This window comes from Mobula birostris, chromosome 25 (assembly GCF_030028105.1).
Source record: "Mobula birostris isolate sMobBir1 chromosome 25, sMobBir1.hap1, whole genome shotgun sequence".
Lineage (NCBI taxonomy): Eukaryota > Metazoa > Chordata > Chondrichthyes > Myliobatiformes > Myliobatidae > Mobula > Mobula birostris.
Window position 1 is genome coordinate 4,593,565 of NC_092394.1, and position 15,975 is coordinate 4,609,539.

The 15,975-nt window shown below is 48.7% G+C and overlaps 1 protein-coding gene across 2 annotated transcripts in view; it reads left to right on the forward strand.

The window, feature by feature from the left end:
* Positions 1–9,296: 9,296 nt before the first annotated feature.
* Positions 9,297–15,975, forward strand: part of LOC140187822 (bridge-like lipid transfer protein family member 2) — a 109,563-nt gene continuing 102,884 nt past the window's right edge. For both annotated transcript variants that reach the window (XM_072243609.1, XM_072243610.1), the window contains exon 1: positions 9,297–9,405. In XM_072243609.1, coding sequence (XP_072099710.1) covers positions 9,341–9,405 — 65 coding nt within the window. In that variant the 5' untranslated portion in view covers positions 9,297–9,340. The remainder of the gene's footprint in view (positions 9,406–15,975) is intronic.

Genomic DNA, 15,975 nt, shown 5'->3' on the forward strand with positions numbered 1-15,975 from the left:
CCGGGGTACAGTACCAATGGGGACGGGTCAGTCACTGTGTAACACCGGGGTACGGTACCGGTGGGGGCGGGTCAGTCACTGTGTAACACCGGGGTACGGTACCGGTGGGGACGAGTCTGTCACTGTAACACTGGGGCACGGTACCGGTGGGGACGGGTCTGTCACTGTATAACACCGGGGTACGGTACCGGTGGGGACGGGTCAGTCACTGTGTAACACCAGGGCACGGTACCGGTGGGGACGGGTCTGTCGCTGTATAACACCGGGGTACGGTACCGGTGGGGACGGGTCAGTCACTGTGTAACACCGGGGCACGGTACCGGTGGGGACGGGTCTGTCGCTGTGTAATACCGGGGTACGGTACCGGTGGGGACGGGTGTGTCACTGTGTTACACCGGGGTACGGTACCAGTGGGGACGGGTCTGCCGCTGTGTAACACCGGGGTACGGTACCAATGGGGACAGGTCTGTCAGTGTGTAACACCGGGGTACGGTACCAATGGGGACGGGTCTGTCACTGTGTAACACCGGGGTACGGTACCGGTGGGGACGGGTCTGTCAGTGTGTAACACTGGGGTACGGTACCAATGGGGACGGGTCTGTCACTGTGTAACACTGGGGTACGGTACCAGTGGGGACGGGTCTGTCAGTGTGTAACACCGGGATACGGTACCAATGGGGACGAGTCAGTCACTGTGTAACATCGGGGTACGGTACCGGTGGGGACGAGTCTGTCACTGTATAACACCGGGGTACGGTACTGGTGGGGACGGGTCTGTCACTGTATAACACCAGGGTACGGTATCGGTGGGGACGGGTCTGTCACTGTGTAACACTGGGGTACAGTACCAGTGGGGACTGGTCTGTCACTGTATAACATCGGGGTACGATACTGGTGGGGACGGGTCTGTCACTGTGTAACACCGGGGTACGGTACTGGTGGGGATGGGTCTGTCACTATGGGTTATTTACCTTTGACTTCTCAGAAATGTAAAACTTTTAATGACCAATTGTGACTGCGGAATAAAGAACTTTCTGTAAACAATGACTGTTTTTGTGCTAATATTCTGAAGAGGGGTTGCGGGTATCTCTCCCCGTGTTGGAGGTGACAGTGAATAGCCAGTCAGCTGGACTTCGGTTGGCTGCCGGGATCTGCTCTCGGTTTACCGGACGCACCGGGCGATAGCGAGCGGCCCGCCGAGGGTGACCCTGCGCTGCACTGAATGACCTGCCAACAAAGTCGTGCTCCTGTTCACGGATTAGAGGGCTCTGGTTTCGACTTTGCAATACACAAAAAAGTGCTGGATAGACTCAATAGGGCAGGCAGCATGTATGGAAAAGAATAAATAGTCGTCGTTTTGCGCCGAGACCCCTCATCACTGGAAAGGAAGGGGAAGGAGTCCAGTATGCTCGTCCCTCCTGACGTAGTTGGGCACTGGTTAATAGTGTGTTAACTCCAACTTCCCGCCCCGGGTGTGGGCGAGGACCAGCATAGCTCCCACCTGCCTCAAATCGCCTGTATCCCATCCAAAATCTGCCCAGCCCCTGAGCCCGTCCAGACTCCGCACTCAATCACCTCCGCCTTTGAACGTTCCACTGCAAGAGTCGGGTCTATCATCACTGACGGGAAATGTGTTGTCTTCGGTGGTGCGATGCATTAAAAATTACTGAGTTACAATAAGGAATATTTTAAAAAGGTGCAAAATAGTGAGGTGGTGTTCATAGGTTCACGGACCGTTCAGAAACTTGATAGTGGAGGGGAAGACGTTGAGTGCGGGTCTTCAGACTCCTCGCAGACAGGATGTGCGGTCATGGCTGAAGAGCGCAGAGACAGACTGAAGCAGATCGGCAATTCGCTGACTTTAAATGAGAACTGTGCGGAAAGTAAGGGGGGGAGACAGAAGAAATACAAGACAAACCAAGACTAAACAAAACTGACAAAAACTACATAATTGTAACATATAGTTACAACAGTGCAAAGCAATACCATAATTTGATGAAGAACAGACCATGGGCACGGTAAAAAAAAGTCTCAAAGTCTCTCAAAAGTCCCATCATCTCACGCAAACGGTAAAAGGAAGAAAAAGCTCTCCCTGCCATGAGCTTCCAGCGCCGCAAACTTGCCGATGCAGCATCCTGGAAGCACCCGACCACAGCTGACTCTTGAGTCCGTCCAAAAACTTCGAGTCTTCGACCAGCCCTCTGACACCGAGTACTATATCTGCCGAGTGCATTGACCCCAGCCCCAGCAACAGGTAATAGGCAAAGCCGAGGATTTGGGGCCTTCCCCTCTGGAGATTCTCGATTGCACAGTAGCAGCGGCAGCAAAGCGGGCATTTCAGAAGCTTCTCCAGATGTTCCTCCGTGCTTCTCACGTCTGTCTCCATCAAATCAAGATCGTGCACGATACCTAATTACAAATACGATATCATTTCGGAGCGGCCGCACACCATCTTCTCTTCGGGACTGGAATGAGAGGAAGGGAGAAAGGATCTAGGAAAACAGTTAAATACCATCTCAGTGTTAATTGGCCGGAACGTGCACATGTCCGTGTTGTGACACCTCCCTGATGATAGTATTGAGAGGAGGTATTGAAAAGTACAGCACAGGTACACGCCCTTCAGATCATCTAGTCCTTGCCGTGCAAATTAAACTGCCTTCTCTCATCGACTGGCACCGGGACCATAGCTCTCTATTCCCTACCATCTATGTACCTACCAAAACTTCTCTTCTTGCAGGTAGGTGCCCAAAACTGCACATAAAACTCCAAACTAGACCTCACTAATGTCTTATACAACTTCAACATAACATCCCATTTCCTGTACTCAATATAGTGATTTATGCAGGTCAATGTGCCAAAAACTTTATTTACAGCCCTATCGACCTGTGAAGCTACTTTCAACGGATTATGTACCTGTATTCCCAGATCCCTTTGTTTTACCACATTCCTCAGTGCCCCACTGTTCACTGTGTAAGACCTATCTCAGTTGGTCCTACCAAAGTGCAAAACCTCATACTTGTCTGCATTAAATTTTATCTGCCATTTTTTAGCCTATTTTTTTACAGCTGGTCCAGATCCCTCCGCAAGCCATGATAGCTTTCCTCCCTGTCCACTGCACCTCTAATCTTGGTGTCATCTGCTGATCCAGTTAACCACATTATCATGCAAGATCGTTGATATGAATGACCAACAACAGACCCAGCACTGATCCCCTGGGACACCACTAGTTACAGGCCTCCAGTCAGAGAGGCAACCATCTACTACCACTCCCTGGCTTCTCCCACAAAGCCCATGTCTAATCCAATTTACTAGCTCATCTTTAATGCTGAGCAACTGAACCCTCTTCACCAGTCTCCCATGCAGAATCTTGACAAATGCCTTACTTAAGTCCATGTAGACAACATCCACCGCATTGCCTTCATCCACTTTCCTGGTGACTCCCTCAAGAGGGTGTGTTGAGGGTGGTGGGAGGGATCTTTAATAATGGATGCCAACTTTTAGAGGCATCGCCTTTTGAAAATATCCTGGATGCCGGGGAGGCCAGAGCCCATGATGGAGCTGGCTGAATTTACAACTTTCTGCAGCTTTTTCTGATCCTGTGCAGTGGCCCCTCCACACCAGACAGTGATACAGTCAGTCGGAACGCTCCCCACAGTACATCTGTAGAAATTTGCCAGAGTCTTCGGTGACAGACCAAGTTTCCTCAAACTCTAATGAAACATAGCCACTAGCACTGTTTTCTTGAGCACCCACAGGAGACAGAAGTTATCTCCCCCCCCCCACCTCAACTCTAATCCCTTCCCGTCTCACTAAACATGATTCAGACCTGCCTGTTGAACTGTATCGGGTCACAAGCTCCAGTTCCAGGCTAATCCACAGGTCTTTGGGATGTGAGTGGGAAATGGACCACCAGGAGGAGGGGGGTGCGGGTGGGACTCACACAGTCACAGGGAGGTAGCCCACTGCAAGTTGGTAAACGATGGGAACCTCTGCCCAGACCTCCCTCCCTCCAAACCCTGTCTGCTGGGACAGAGAGTTGACAGGAAACAGGTTGGGCAGGGTTTCGCTCACCGGGCAGCTCTCTACATCTGACTCCCGGTTCCTTCCCACCCAATGTCCAGAGGGTAACTTGTGGAAAGTCAGGGTGAAACCAAAAACACAAACAAAAGAAAATTTGCAGATGCTGGAAATCCGAGCAACACACACAAAATGTTGGAGGAACTCAGCAGGCCAGGCAGCATCTATGGAAAAAAGTATAGTGGACGTTTCAGGCTGAAACCCTTCAGCGGGACTGGTGAAATTGAATGCAGTTTGTGACTCACTCTGGGGAAGTGTTGGGACTGCATGTGAAAAGGACAGAGTTCCATTCAAAACTCAAAGTAAATTTATCATCAAAGGGGACACATATGTCACCATGTACAACCCTGAGATTTGTTTTCTTGTGGGTAGACTCAATAAACGCATAGAATAATAACCATAACAGAATCAATGAAAGACCGCGCCAACTGGTGTGCAAAAGTCAACAAACAGTGTGAACAAATAAAGAAACAAATAAATAAACAAACAAACAATAAATATTGAAAGCATGAGATGAATGGTCTTTGCAAGTGAGTCTATCGGTTGTGGGAAAATTTCAATGATGGGGAAAGTGAAGTTGAGTGAAATTATCCTCCTTGGTTCAAGAGCCTGATGGTTGAGGGGTAATAACCATTCCCGAACCTGGTGGTGTGGGTCCCGAGGCTCCTGTACCTTCTTCCTGATGGTTTAGCCTCACAGTCATAAGTGTAAAGTGGGTACAGCAGACAGCTAGGCATAAAGACTGGTGGTGCACCTGTGCTGATGGTGATTGTGGGGGAGATGTTGTTGCTAATCAGACTAAGTGGGGTCTACAAGTGAGGAAATCGAGGATCCAGTTGCACAAGGAAGTATTGAGGCCAAAGGCTTGGAGCTTATTGATTAGTCTTGAGGTGCTGGTGGTATTGAATGCAGAGCTATAGCCAATAAAGAGCATCCTGATGTCTGCATCTTTGCTGTCCAGATGTTCCAGGGTTGAGTGAAGAGCCAGTGAGATGCCCTCTGCTGTGGACCTGTTGCCTTGGTAGGTAAAATTAAGTGGATCCAAGTCTCTCCTCAGGCAAGAGTTGACATGTTTCATGACCAATCTCTCAAAGCACTTTGTCACTGTGGATGTAAGTGCCACTGGAAATAGTAACTGAGGCAGGTCACTGTGCTTTTCCTGAGCACCGGTATGATTGGAGGCTGCTGGAGGCAGGTGAGTACCTCAGACTGCCGAAGCGAGAGGTTAAAGGTCTCAGTTAAGGCTCCAGCCGGTTGATCAGCACAGGTCTGTAGTACTTGGCCAGGCACCCCGTCTGGGCCAGAAGTTTTTCATGGGTTCACCCTGTTGAAGGGTGCTTTCACGTCGACCTCAGGGACTGAAATCGGCGGATCATCAGGGGCTGTGGGAGTTTGTGACGGTTCCTCCATGTTTTTATAGTCAAAGTGAACATAGAAGGCATTGAGCTCATGTGGAAGCAAAGCCCTGCTGTCACCCATGTCACTTGATTTAACTATATAAGAGGTGATAATATTCAAGCCCTGTCACAACTGTCCAGCATCCTTTGTTTAGTCTGGAACTGCCACTTTGCCTGTGAAATGGCTTTCCGGTGATCATACCTGGACTTCTTGTAACTTTCCTGTTTTCCAGACCGGAATGCCTCTGATCTGGCCCTGACTGTGGAGCTCGTGGTCCATCCAGGGCTCCTGATTGGGGAAGATCTGAACGATTTTGTGGGGACACACTTATCTGTGACCGTTTTTATAAAGCCTGTAACAACCGCGGTGAACTCATTCAGATCCTCCGATGAGTCCTTGAACACGGCCCAGTCCACCTACTCAAAACAATCTCGTAGCCGTTCCTCTGCCTTCCACAACCTCCTACTTATTGTCCTCATCTCTGGAGCCTTGCTCTGCCTGTGTGCAGGCAGCAGAAGGGCAGCCAAGTGATCCAATTTCCCGAAATGCAGTCTGGGCTTGGAACGGGAGGCATTCCGTATTACAGCCTAACAGTGGTCTGGTGTGTTGGGACCTCTGGTGCTACAGGTTGAATGCTGATTGTAATTGGGCAGGGATTTCTTCACACAAGCCTGGTTGCAGTCCCTGAACATGGTTAGAAATGCTTCGGGGTGTACTGTTCCTTGTTTGGAGACGGCATCATACAGTACCTCAAGCACTTGATTATAGTCAGCCACTGGTGATCCCTCCTTGGTATACGCTGAAACGTGTAACACAAAATGGAAGTTTATAAGACAAAGGAGGTACAAGACAATAGGAGACATTGATTGAGTGGCTGGTTTCAGGCTTTTTCCCAGAGTGAAAATGGCTAACAGTAGGGGGCATAATTTTAAGGTGATTGGAGGGAAGTATGAGGGGAGGGGATGTCAGACGTAGGGTTGTTTACACAGAGAGTGGTGAGTGTGTGGAATGTGCTGCCAGGGGTGGTGGTAGAGGCTGATACCAAGGGACAGTTAAAAGACTATTAGATAGGCACAGGGAAGATTGGAGAATGGAGGGATATGAGGGAGGGAAGGGCAAGACTGATCTTAGAATGAGGTCAGCACAATGTTGTGGGCCGAAGGGCCTGTAACTGTGCTGTAATGTTCTATGCTTTTAAGATGGTGTTGTCTGGGGTGTGGGAATGTTTGAGAAAGTACAAGCAACCTAAACAAGAAAAATATATTTGTCTGGAAAATATCAGAGTAAGTGGTCTAGGAGGCACAATTTCTTTTTGCAAGGGGAGGGGAATCTTCTCTTAGACTGGGCTGTGACTAGTGCAGATAGAAAGAAAGTGAGAGAGAGAGAATGGGAGGGAGAAAGAGGGAAAGAGAGAGGGAGAAGGAGAGAGAGGGGGAGAGGAGGAGAGAGAGAGAAAGAGAGAAGTAGAGGGAGAAGGGGAAGAGAGAAGGGGAGAGAGAGAGGAAGAGGGGGAGATGGAAGAGGAGAGAGGGAGAGGGAGAAAGAGAGAGGGAGAAGGGGAGAGAGGGAAAGAGAAAGAGGGAATGGGGAGGGACTGGAAACACTGTCAGCCACTTGCTCTTCACTCCAGCAGAATCAGAATCAGGTTTATTTGTTGTTTGTACATATAGAACATATTTGTACATATATACATATTGTTGTATATATAGTTTACTATATAGTAAGTTACCATTCCAGATATGGATAATAAGTACGTAGAGAAACAAAGAGAGCGCAGGGTGAGGCAGTGTTCATGGGTTCATGGTCTGTTCGGAAATCTGATGGTACATTGTGGTTTGGTGATTGGCCAATACATTTTATTTTGTCTCTTTCACTACTTTTTCAATCACCTTCTTTCTGTATTTTATTCTTGATATAACTAATAAAGTAATTTCTTATAACCTTCAACACGTGTACGGGGCCTCCTTTGTGGGTACCTCTTGCTGCTGAATCAGAAAAGAAGAAAGTACGGTTTAAAATATTTTCATCACAGCTTCGTTACTGTTTGAGTTTGAGATGTTTTCTCTGACAGGGAGGCTGGAGCCCCGAAGGAGTCCCATGATATATATATGTCCATGATTCTGGATTGATTGGGAACACCAGATACAGGAGCTGGACAGAGGCTGGAATCGTGCCGGTGTATCTCGCCTAGTCATTTTCCAAAGTCTACAATACTGGGGTCAGGAGGGAGGTGGAACACTTTCCACTTGCCTGGATGTGTGCAGCTTCACCAACACTCCAGAAGCTTCACACCGTACAGGACACAGTGTTTTGGCGTTACAAACACCCCATCCTCCATTCCACAACACAGCCAGTCCCACCAGCTAGGAGCCCATCGAAGGGCCTTGTCCCCACTGGGGCTAGGGAAGTGACACAGGAACTGAGGCAGACAGCAGGGACGGGACAAGCCTGCTGCATTGGTAAAGCTTCCAGCAGCCTTCGCCTCTCTGTTGTATCCCAGCCCATTGAAACCAGGGTCAATTAGATATCATCATCATCATCATCAGGTGCCTGCCATGCCCAGTTTGAGCTTTGACTGCCTTGACCCACACACTCCTGTTTCGGGTCAAGTGGATCAATTCATTGGTATTAATTTCCAGTTCTCTGGCTGCTGTCTCCATCATCATTTGTCTTTGCCTTCCTCTTGCTTTCTTCCCTTCAATCTTTCCCATAATTACCGTGCATTCTAACTCCTCTTTCCTAATCACATGTCCAATGAAGTTGTCTTTTCATGATCTCATACATTATTTCTCTTTTCGTGTTTGCTCTGTTCATGACATCCTCATTAGATATTCGTTTCATCCATGATATTCTTTGCATCCTCCTCAAAAACCACATCTCTGCTGCTTCAATTCGTTTCCTCATGTTACTAGATATTGTCCAACATTCTGAGCCATATAACATAACTGGATAAATGTAACATTTCCGTACTCTGAGTCGGGTTGTCATGCCTAGTTTAGTATTGGTCAGTATATTCTTCATTCTCGTAAAGGTGTCTTTTGCATCCCTATTCTTTTGATGTCGAAGTTGCACCTGCCATCTGATGTCACCCAACATCCTAAGTAGCAAAAGACCTGTACTTGTTTCATGTCTTCCCCGTTTATTCTCAGCCTGCAGATAGGATTCTCCTTCTTGTTGGATATCACCATACATTCTGCCTTTTTGCAATTGATAGATAGACCCATTTTTGCACTTTCTTCAACAACTATATCAATTAAGTTTTGTAGTTCTTCCTCTGTACTTGCAATTAGCACAGTGTCATCCGCATATCTAAAACTATTGATGCTTTCACCACCAACTTAGATTCCCAAGATGTCTCTTATTTTTTGTAATATTGTTTCACTGTACACATTAAACAAATCAGGGGAGAAATCACACTCTTGTCTAACACCTCTCGATTTTCGTAAACTGACCCACTTCTCCATCTATTCTTACAGCGGCAGTTTGTTCCCAGTACAGATTTCTGATTGGGCGGAGGTCTTTCGAATCTAGATCTAGATTAGATATAGGAACATAATTAGGCTATTCGGCCCATCGACTCTGCTGACCATTCAATCGAGCATTGTTTCCCTCCAATCCCTTTAGTTTGCTCGGCCAGCTGTGTCCTGGGCTGGCCCCGCCCCTGTGACCGTCTAGCCCCGCCCATGTGTCCAGTCTGGCCACGCCCCTGTGTACCACACAGACCGAGCCCCTGTATACCTGTCTGGCAGCTCTCCTGTGTCCGTGGCTCGGCTCCGAGGGGGACGCTTCCGGCGGCCGCACACTGCTCTGCGTCACGTCCGGCAGCCGGGGTTGCGACCCCTGACCCTGCCAGCGGGCCGGGACCATGGTGCCGGTGTTTGGCGCCCTGGCGCTGGTGGTCGTCGTGCTCGCGCTGCTGCCGTTGGTCCGGTGAGTCCGCGCGCGCAGGGGGGGAGACCGCATAAATTATGGTAATGAAGGGGGCGGGGCCTGGAGCTGGCGGAGGTCCTGAGGCCAATTCCTCCGGGAAAGGGGAGCGCTGGAGGAGTGGCACGGAGGGAGCGCCGCTCTGGGGAAGGACTGGACTGAGGGAGCGCGCTGAGGTGGGGGGGTGAGGAGGAAGCTTGTCATTCTTAGAGGGAGCTTTCCACTGGGACGGGGCGGTGAAAGAGCTCCTTATCCCAGAGGGGGAGGTGAGGAGGGATATCCTTATAGTTGTGGGGGGGGGATGGTGAGGACGGAGCCCCTCAGTGTGGTAGGGCGGATCAGGAGGGAGCTCCTCAGTGTGGTAGGGCAGATCAGGAGGGAGCTCCTCAGTGTGGTAGGGCGGATCAGGAGGGAGCTCCTCAGTGTGGTAGGGCGGATCAGGAGGGAGCTCCTCAGTGTCGTAGGGCGGATCAGGAGGGAGCTCCTCAGTGTGGTAGGGCGGATCAGGAGGGAGCTCCTCCCCATGTGGGGGATGAGGAGGGAGCTCCTCGCTATGGGAGAGGATGAGGAGGGAGCTCCTCGCTGTGGCAGGTGGCGGTGAGGAGGGAGCTCCTTGCTGTAGGAGGGGCGGTGAGGAGGGAGCTCCTTGCCATGGGAGGGGATCAGGAGGGAGCTTCTCACCATGGAAGGGGTGGTGAGGAGGGAGCTCCTCGCAGTGGGAGGGGATGAGGAGGGAGCTTCTCGCTATGGGAGGGGATGAGGAGGGAGCTCCTCGCTGTGGGAGGTGGCAATGAGGAGGGAGCTCCTCGCTGTGGGAGGGGATGGTGAGGAGAAAGCTTCTTGCCATGGGAGGGGGAGGGGATGGTGAGGAGGGAGCTCCTCGCCATGGGAGGGAGTGGTGAGGGAGCTCCTCACCATGGGAGGGGGAGGTGAGGAGGGAGCTCCTCGCCGTGGAAGGGATGAGGAGGGAGCTCCATCAGCTCTCAGTGAATGTAAAAGTTCCCCCTCCCCTGTGTCCTTGGTCACCTTGTTCATTCAACCTAACTCATCTTGCTGATGTCATCTTGCTGTTTGTGGGATCTCGTTGAGCACGGGCTGGCTGTGTCAGTTTCTGATGAATTGTGAAGCACTGACCAGAATTGTGAAGTATTTTATCAGCCATGATGTTTTTGCTGTACTCAGCAGGTTCCCCTTGCTGTGCTATTGTTGTGTTTCGCTGCCCCCTCCTCCCCTCCCATCCTACACCACCACCACATCCCCCCAAATCCCATCGCCTTCCCTCTGTTCTCATCGCAGTTCCCCGTAGTTTGCTACTCTGGGGTTTGTGTTGAGGGAACCAACGGTTAAACCCTCGAAAAGTTCTTCTCTGAGGTGGGGCGGAAGGTTGTGGTGTTGTGGACGGCAAATGAGGTTCTCTAAGGCTATCAGCCGGAAAATGGGTAAAGCATTGTAAAATTAATCCTCTGAAGTACAGTGTGTTAGGGCCCGAAGCACTGTTGGATCCCTGCCTCCCATCCCACAATCTCTTTGACCCACTGCCACCAGGAAGGAGGTACAGGAGCGTCAGGACTCGGACTGTCAGACTGGGTAACAGCTTCTTCCCCCAGGATGTGAGACTAATGAATACCCTGCCACCACTGAGGTCTCATTGTTAGGACAGAGCTCTTTACTATTTGCCTGTGCTGCGCACTTCACATGCATTTTGAATTATATTTTAATAACTAATTTGTGGTAATATTTTGTTTAATGTGTGGTGTGTGATGTACTGTGGTCTGGAAAAAGTTTTGTTTAGTTCTATATATGTACAGTCAAATGACAATAAACTTGAACTTACGATGCATTTGGAAGGGCAGGCAAGGCTAGGGCATCTACAGTAAATGGTTGGGGCCCTAGGGCATGTTGCTCTTGGGCTCAAGTCTACGAATCCCTGTGCCTTCCTGCGTGGATGTACTAATTAAGATCTGCCATGGAGCTGGAAGCATTGGTTTGCCATACCTGCAGTATTGTGTGCAGGTCTGGTTGCCATGTCATGGAAGGATAAGATTAGCTTTGTTTGTTAAGTAACGCACAAAACATACAGTGAAATGCATTGTTTGCATCAACAACCAACACAATCTGAGCTTGTGCTGGAGGCAGGCCGCAAGTGTTGCCATGCCTCTGGCGCCAACATAGAATGCCCACAACTTACCAACCCCAACCTGGACAACGTTGGAATGTGGGAGGAAACCCATGTGGTCACAGAGAATGTACAAGCTCCTTACAGACAGTGGTGGGAATTGAACCCCAGTCGGTGATCATTGGCGCTGTAAATTGATTGCACTTACCTCTACACCGCCATGCAGTGGAAGAGTGTACAGGCCAGTTCACTGGGGCATTGAGTTTCAATTTCAGCCTGGATAAGCCTGGCTTGTTTTCCTTGGAGCAGAGGCCAGGGCTGACCTGATAGAGCTATGGAAGATGAGATGTAGGGGCTTGGAGGAGACTGGAGGGGGATAGTTTCACACAGACAGTGTTGGCATCTAGCCCATGCTGTCTGAAAAGTGTTATATGCTCAGTGGCCATTTTATTTGTTACCTCCTGTACCTAGGAACCCTAGGTTCCTTAAGAATGTTATAGCTAGGGGTAGTAATGGGGATAAGCTCCCACTACCTATGAATTCCTCCCAATGGTATGCTCCGACAACTAGTCCAACTCCTGGCCTTCATGTGTGGCTTAGCTACTAAGCCTGCTGGAACTGTTTCTACTGACAGGAGAACCGGCAAAGGTGGATTGCTGACACCTTAAAACCAGTCGCTTCGGGCAGATAGGGCTCATCAGCCGTGGTTGCCAGGTCATCTAGTGAAGGAGAACTCTGATCTCAAACCTCTTCTGCTTTGGGAAAAGCTTCTGGAGTAAACTCTGAGAGAAAAGTCCAGAGCTGGAGTCCCTAAGGCAGTCTTACATTGAGTTCAATGTGACTGGCAACTCCTGCGATGCTGCTGGTGCCAAACTCTGCCATTCCTTTGGGTTCATCAGTTGTGTCGATAGGGGGATCTTCCTACATGGGCAACAGCTCGCTCTCCATATTGTACTGCCCAGGTTTGTGTATCTAGGCAGCTAGGACACAATATCCATGGTCAACTCTGACCGACAGAGGCCTTAACCAGCCTGTATCTAATAAAGTGGCCACTATATGTACGTTTGTGGTCTTCTGCTGTTGCAGCCCATCCACTTTAAAGTTCGATGTGTTGCACTTTCAGAGGTGCTCTTCTGCACATCACTGTTGTAACACATGGTTATTTGAGTTACTGTTGCCCTCTTGTCAGCTTGAACCAGTTTGGCCAGTCTGCTCTGACCTCTCACCCACAACACTGCCACTCCCTGGGTTTTTTTCTCACACTATTCCCTGTAAACTCTAGAGACTGTTGTGTTGAAAATCTCAGGAGATCAGCAGTTTTTAAGATGGTCAAACCTCCCCATCTGGCACCAAAAATCATTCCACGGTCAATTAGTTCATATTTCTTCCCCAATCTCAAAAACAACTGAAACTCTTCATCATGTCTGCTTGTTTTTATGCATTTTGTTATCACATGATTGGCTGATTAGATACGCAAACAACAGGAATTCTGCAGATGCTGGAAATTCAAGCAACACACATCAAGGTTGCTGGTGAATGCAGCAGGCCAGGCAGCATCTCTAGGAAGAGGTACAGTCAACGTTTCAGGCCGAGACCCTTCGTCAGGACTAACGACTGTACCTCTTCTTAGAGATGCTGCCTGGCCTGCTGCGTTCACCAGCAACTTTGATGTGTGTTGCCTGGCTGATTAGATATTTGCATTAACGATCAGGTATACCTGACAGAGTGGCCATTGAGTGGGCAGTGACAGACCCATCCCCACTTTTACAGTGCCAAGGTGTTCTATAGTGTCAGACCTGTACCCACCAGTACCGCACCCCAGTGTTATACAGTAACAGACCCAAGCCCACCAATATTGCACCCCGGTGTTACAGAGTGACTGTACCACACCCTGGTGTTACGCAGCAACAGACTCGTCCACACTGGGACTGTACCTCAGTTACACTGTGATATGTCCCCACCAGTACTATAGTAAGTGACTTCAACTCTTTAACTTCCTCTAGTCTATACCCATCTGAGGTTTCTGCATATTTCTATTTGCAGTCTCTTCTTTCCTGAATTTATTCCCTTCACTGCTGTTGTTCATGCTTATACTTGCCCCAGCCCCAAGCATGGAATTTCCACACAAAACCTCTCCACTCCTCATTAAATTGCTTAGCTGCTCATTAAATCGCTTGTTGTTGATAAAACATTTGTCGTGTGTCCTTGAGGAATGTCAAAGTTAGTTTGATATCGTGCCTGTGGGCGCCTTTGATTGTATTGATAGGTAATTAGTATGAAACACACGTTTTTCCTGTTAGAATCTAGGAGTTAGAGGGGAAAAAGTTAGGGAAAATAGGAAAATATAGTGGCTGTAGTTAACCACGAGACAGTCTGATGGTGACTTTGGTAAAAGCCATGATTGTGTTTTTCTGAAGTCGCGTCAGCCTGTGACTTTGCTGATGAGAAAGGATGTCTTTCTAACCGAATGTCATTCCAAAGTCAGAGCTTTGCCCACTCTGACAGTGGAAATTATTGTCTGGTGGAAATATGTGGCCGATGGTTCTTTCTGACCAATCTATCTGAGTAATTGAACTGGAGAGCTTAGACCTCCAGTTGTATCCTAGGCTGTATATCATTTCAGTTTCCCTGGGTCTTCTCTGGGTGTTGTCCACGTGACTCTGCGGAGGAATCAACCACATTCCTCTGCTGGGCTTTGGCAGGTAGAGCCGCAGTCGGTTGTCTTCACCTTCTCAGTCTGGGAGCAACACCTCTAACATTGCAAAATCATGTTGCGTAAAGGCTTGTATCTCTGGAGCACCTTTCAGAAGCTCGTCACAATCTGTGAAGTAGGTGTCTTCTCATCTAGACCAGAGACCAGAGGCCTGTCCTGGAGTTGGAGGACTATCTGTGTGTGTGGGTGGGGTGGAGGACAGGGGCTTGTTTTGTTGTTCTATAGTTTGTTGTGTTCTGTGTTACTCTGCTGAACATTGTGGGCATGCTATGTTGGCACCAAATTGTGTGAGGACACTTGTGGGCTGCCACCAGTACATCCTGAGGTGTGTTGGTTGTTAATGTTGACAACACATTTCACTCTGTTTCCCTGTACATGTGATAAATAAATCTGAATCACTGTGTGTCTGTGTAACATAAGCCCTCCCACTCAGTGCGGGGATAATCTCCCGATGATCTGAGTTGAGAATGTTGGTTCATCTAAATGAACCAATATTCTCAACTTGACCCACTACAGTTTGCTTACAAAGCAAATCGCTCAGTTGAGGATGCAGTTAACTTGAGCCTTCATTAAATTCTTCAGCATTTGAACTCCCCCAACATCTATGTGATGATCTAGTTTGTGGATTTTAGCTCTGCCTTCAACACTATTGTTCCGGAGTTGCTCCACAGCAAGCTAGCCCAGCTAGCTGCACATAACAGTATCTGTCAGTGGAATGCAACTTCCTGACAGGAAGGAAGCAGTGTGTAAGGCTGGGCTTCCAATTATCCAATCCAATGTCTAAGAGCACGGACTCTCCACAGGGCTGTGTTCCTTCACACCTCCTGTCCTCTACACAAATGACGGGACTTCCACAGACAAATCCATTAAAACCCCGAAGTTCATGGATGATATGACTGTAGTTCGACTCATCTCTAATAATGATATGACCAGCTCTCAAAGAGAGGTAAACCGTGTTTCAGCATGGTGTGCTCGTAACATCTTGGAGCTTAATAGTATCACACTGGAAATGAGGGTTGACTTCCACCAACATCTCCCACCTTGCCTCCCAGGCTGAGTATGTGGTCAAGTCATTCTGATTCCTGGGAACTCCCATTACCAATGCATTGAAGTGGGACAGGTATGTCACATGCTCATCACTAGGAAAGCCCAGCAGAGATTGTTTGTCCTATGTCAGCTTAGGAAACTTCACAGCTCAGGGTGTATGCTGATGAATTTTCACTCAGCCATCATTGATGGTGTTGTGCCCAACTGGATCACCATTTGGTTTCCTGCCGCCACCTCCCTCTCCAAGTCCAGGTTGTAGCAAATGGTCCACTCAGTGGAGAAGATCATTGGCTGTCAACTACCAACTTTAAAAGATCTGTTAATTACCAGAGCAAGGAAAAGAGCTGAAAAAATTGCTACCCATCCAAGCTGTCACCTATTCACCAAATTGCCATCAGGGAGACCCACCATCACCATCAGGACTACAAGTCATCTCCAAAATATCTTTCCTGTAGCTATCCAACTTCTCAGCAAGGCTCATCAGGGTGTAATACCTGACCCGTTGCTGCACAACATCCGTTAAATGGTCTTTCTTGCTCTCCTTGTTCTGTTGATAATGATTGAGTTTGTTCATATGTTCACATTTATGAAAGTTTGATTGACGTTTGCTCATAGCTGTTAGTGCTATTGTCTTGTCAATTGTTGGTTGCTATTGTGGTGTCCTGTGTTTTATGCTTGGCACTGAAACACAACCAAT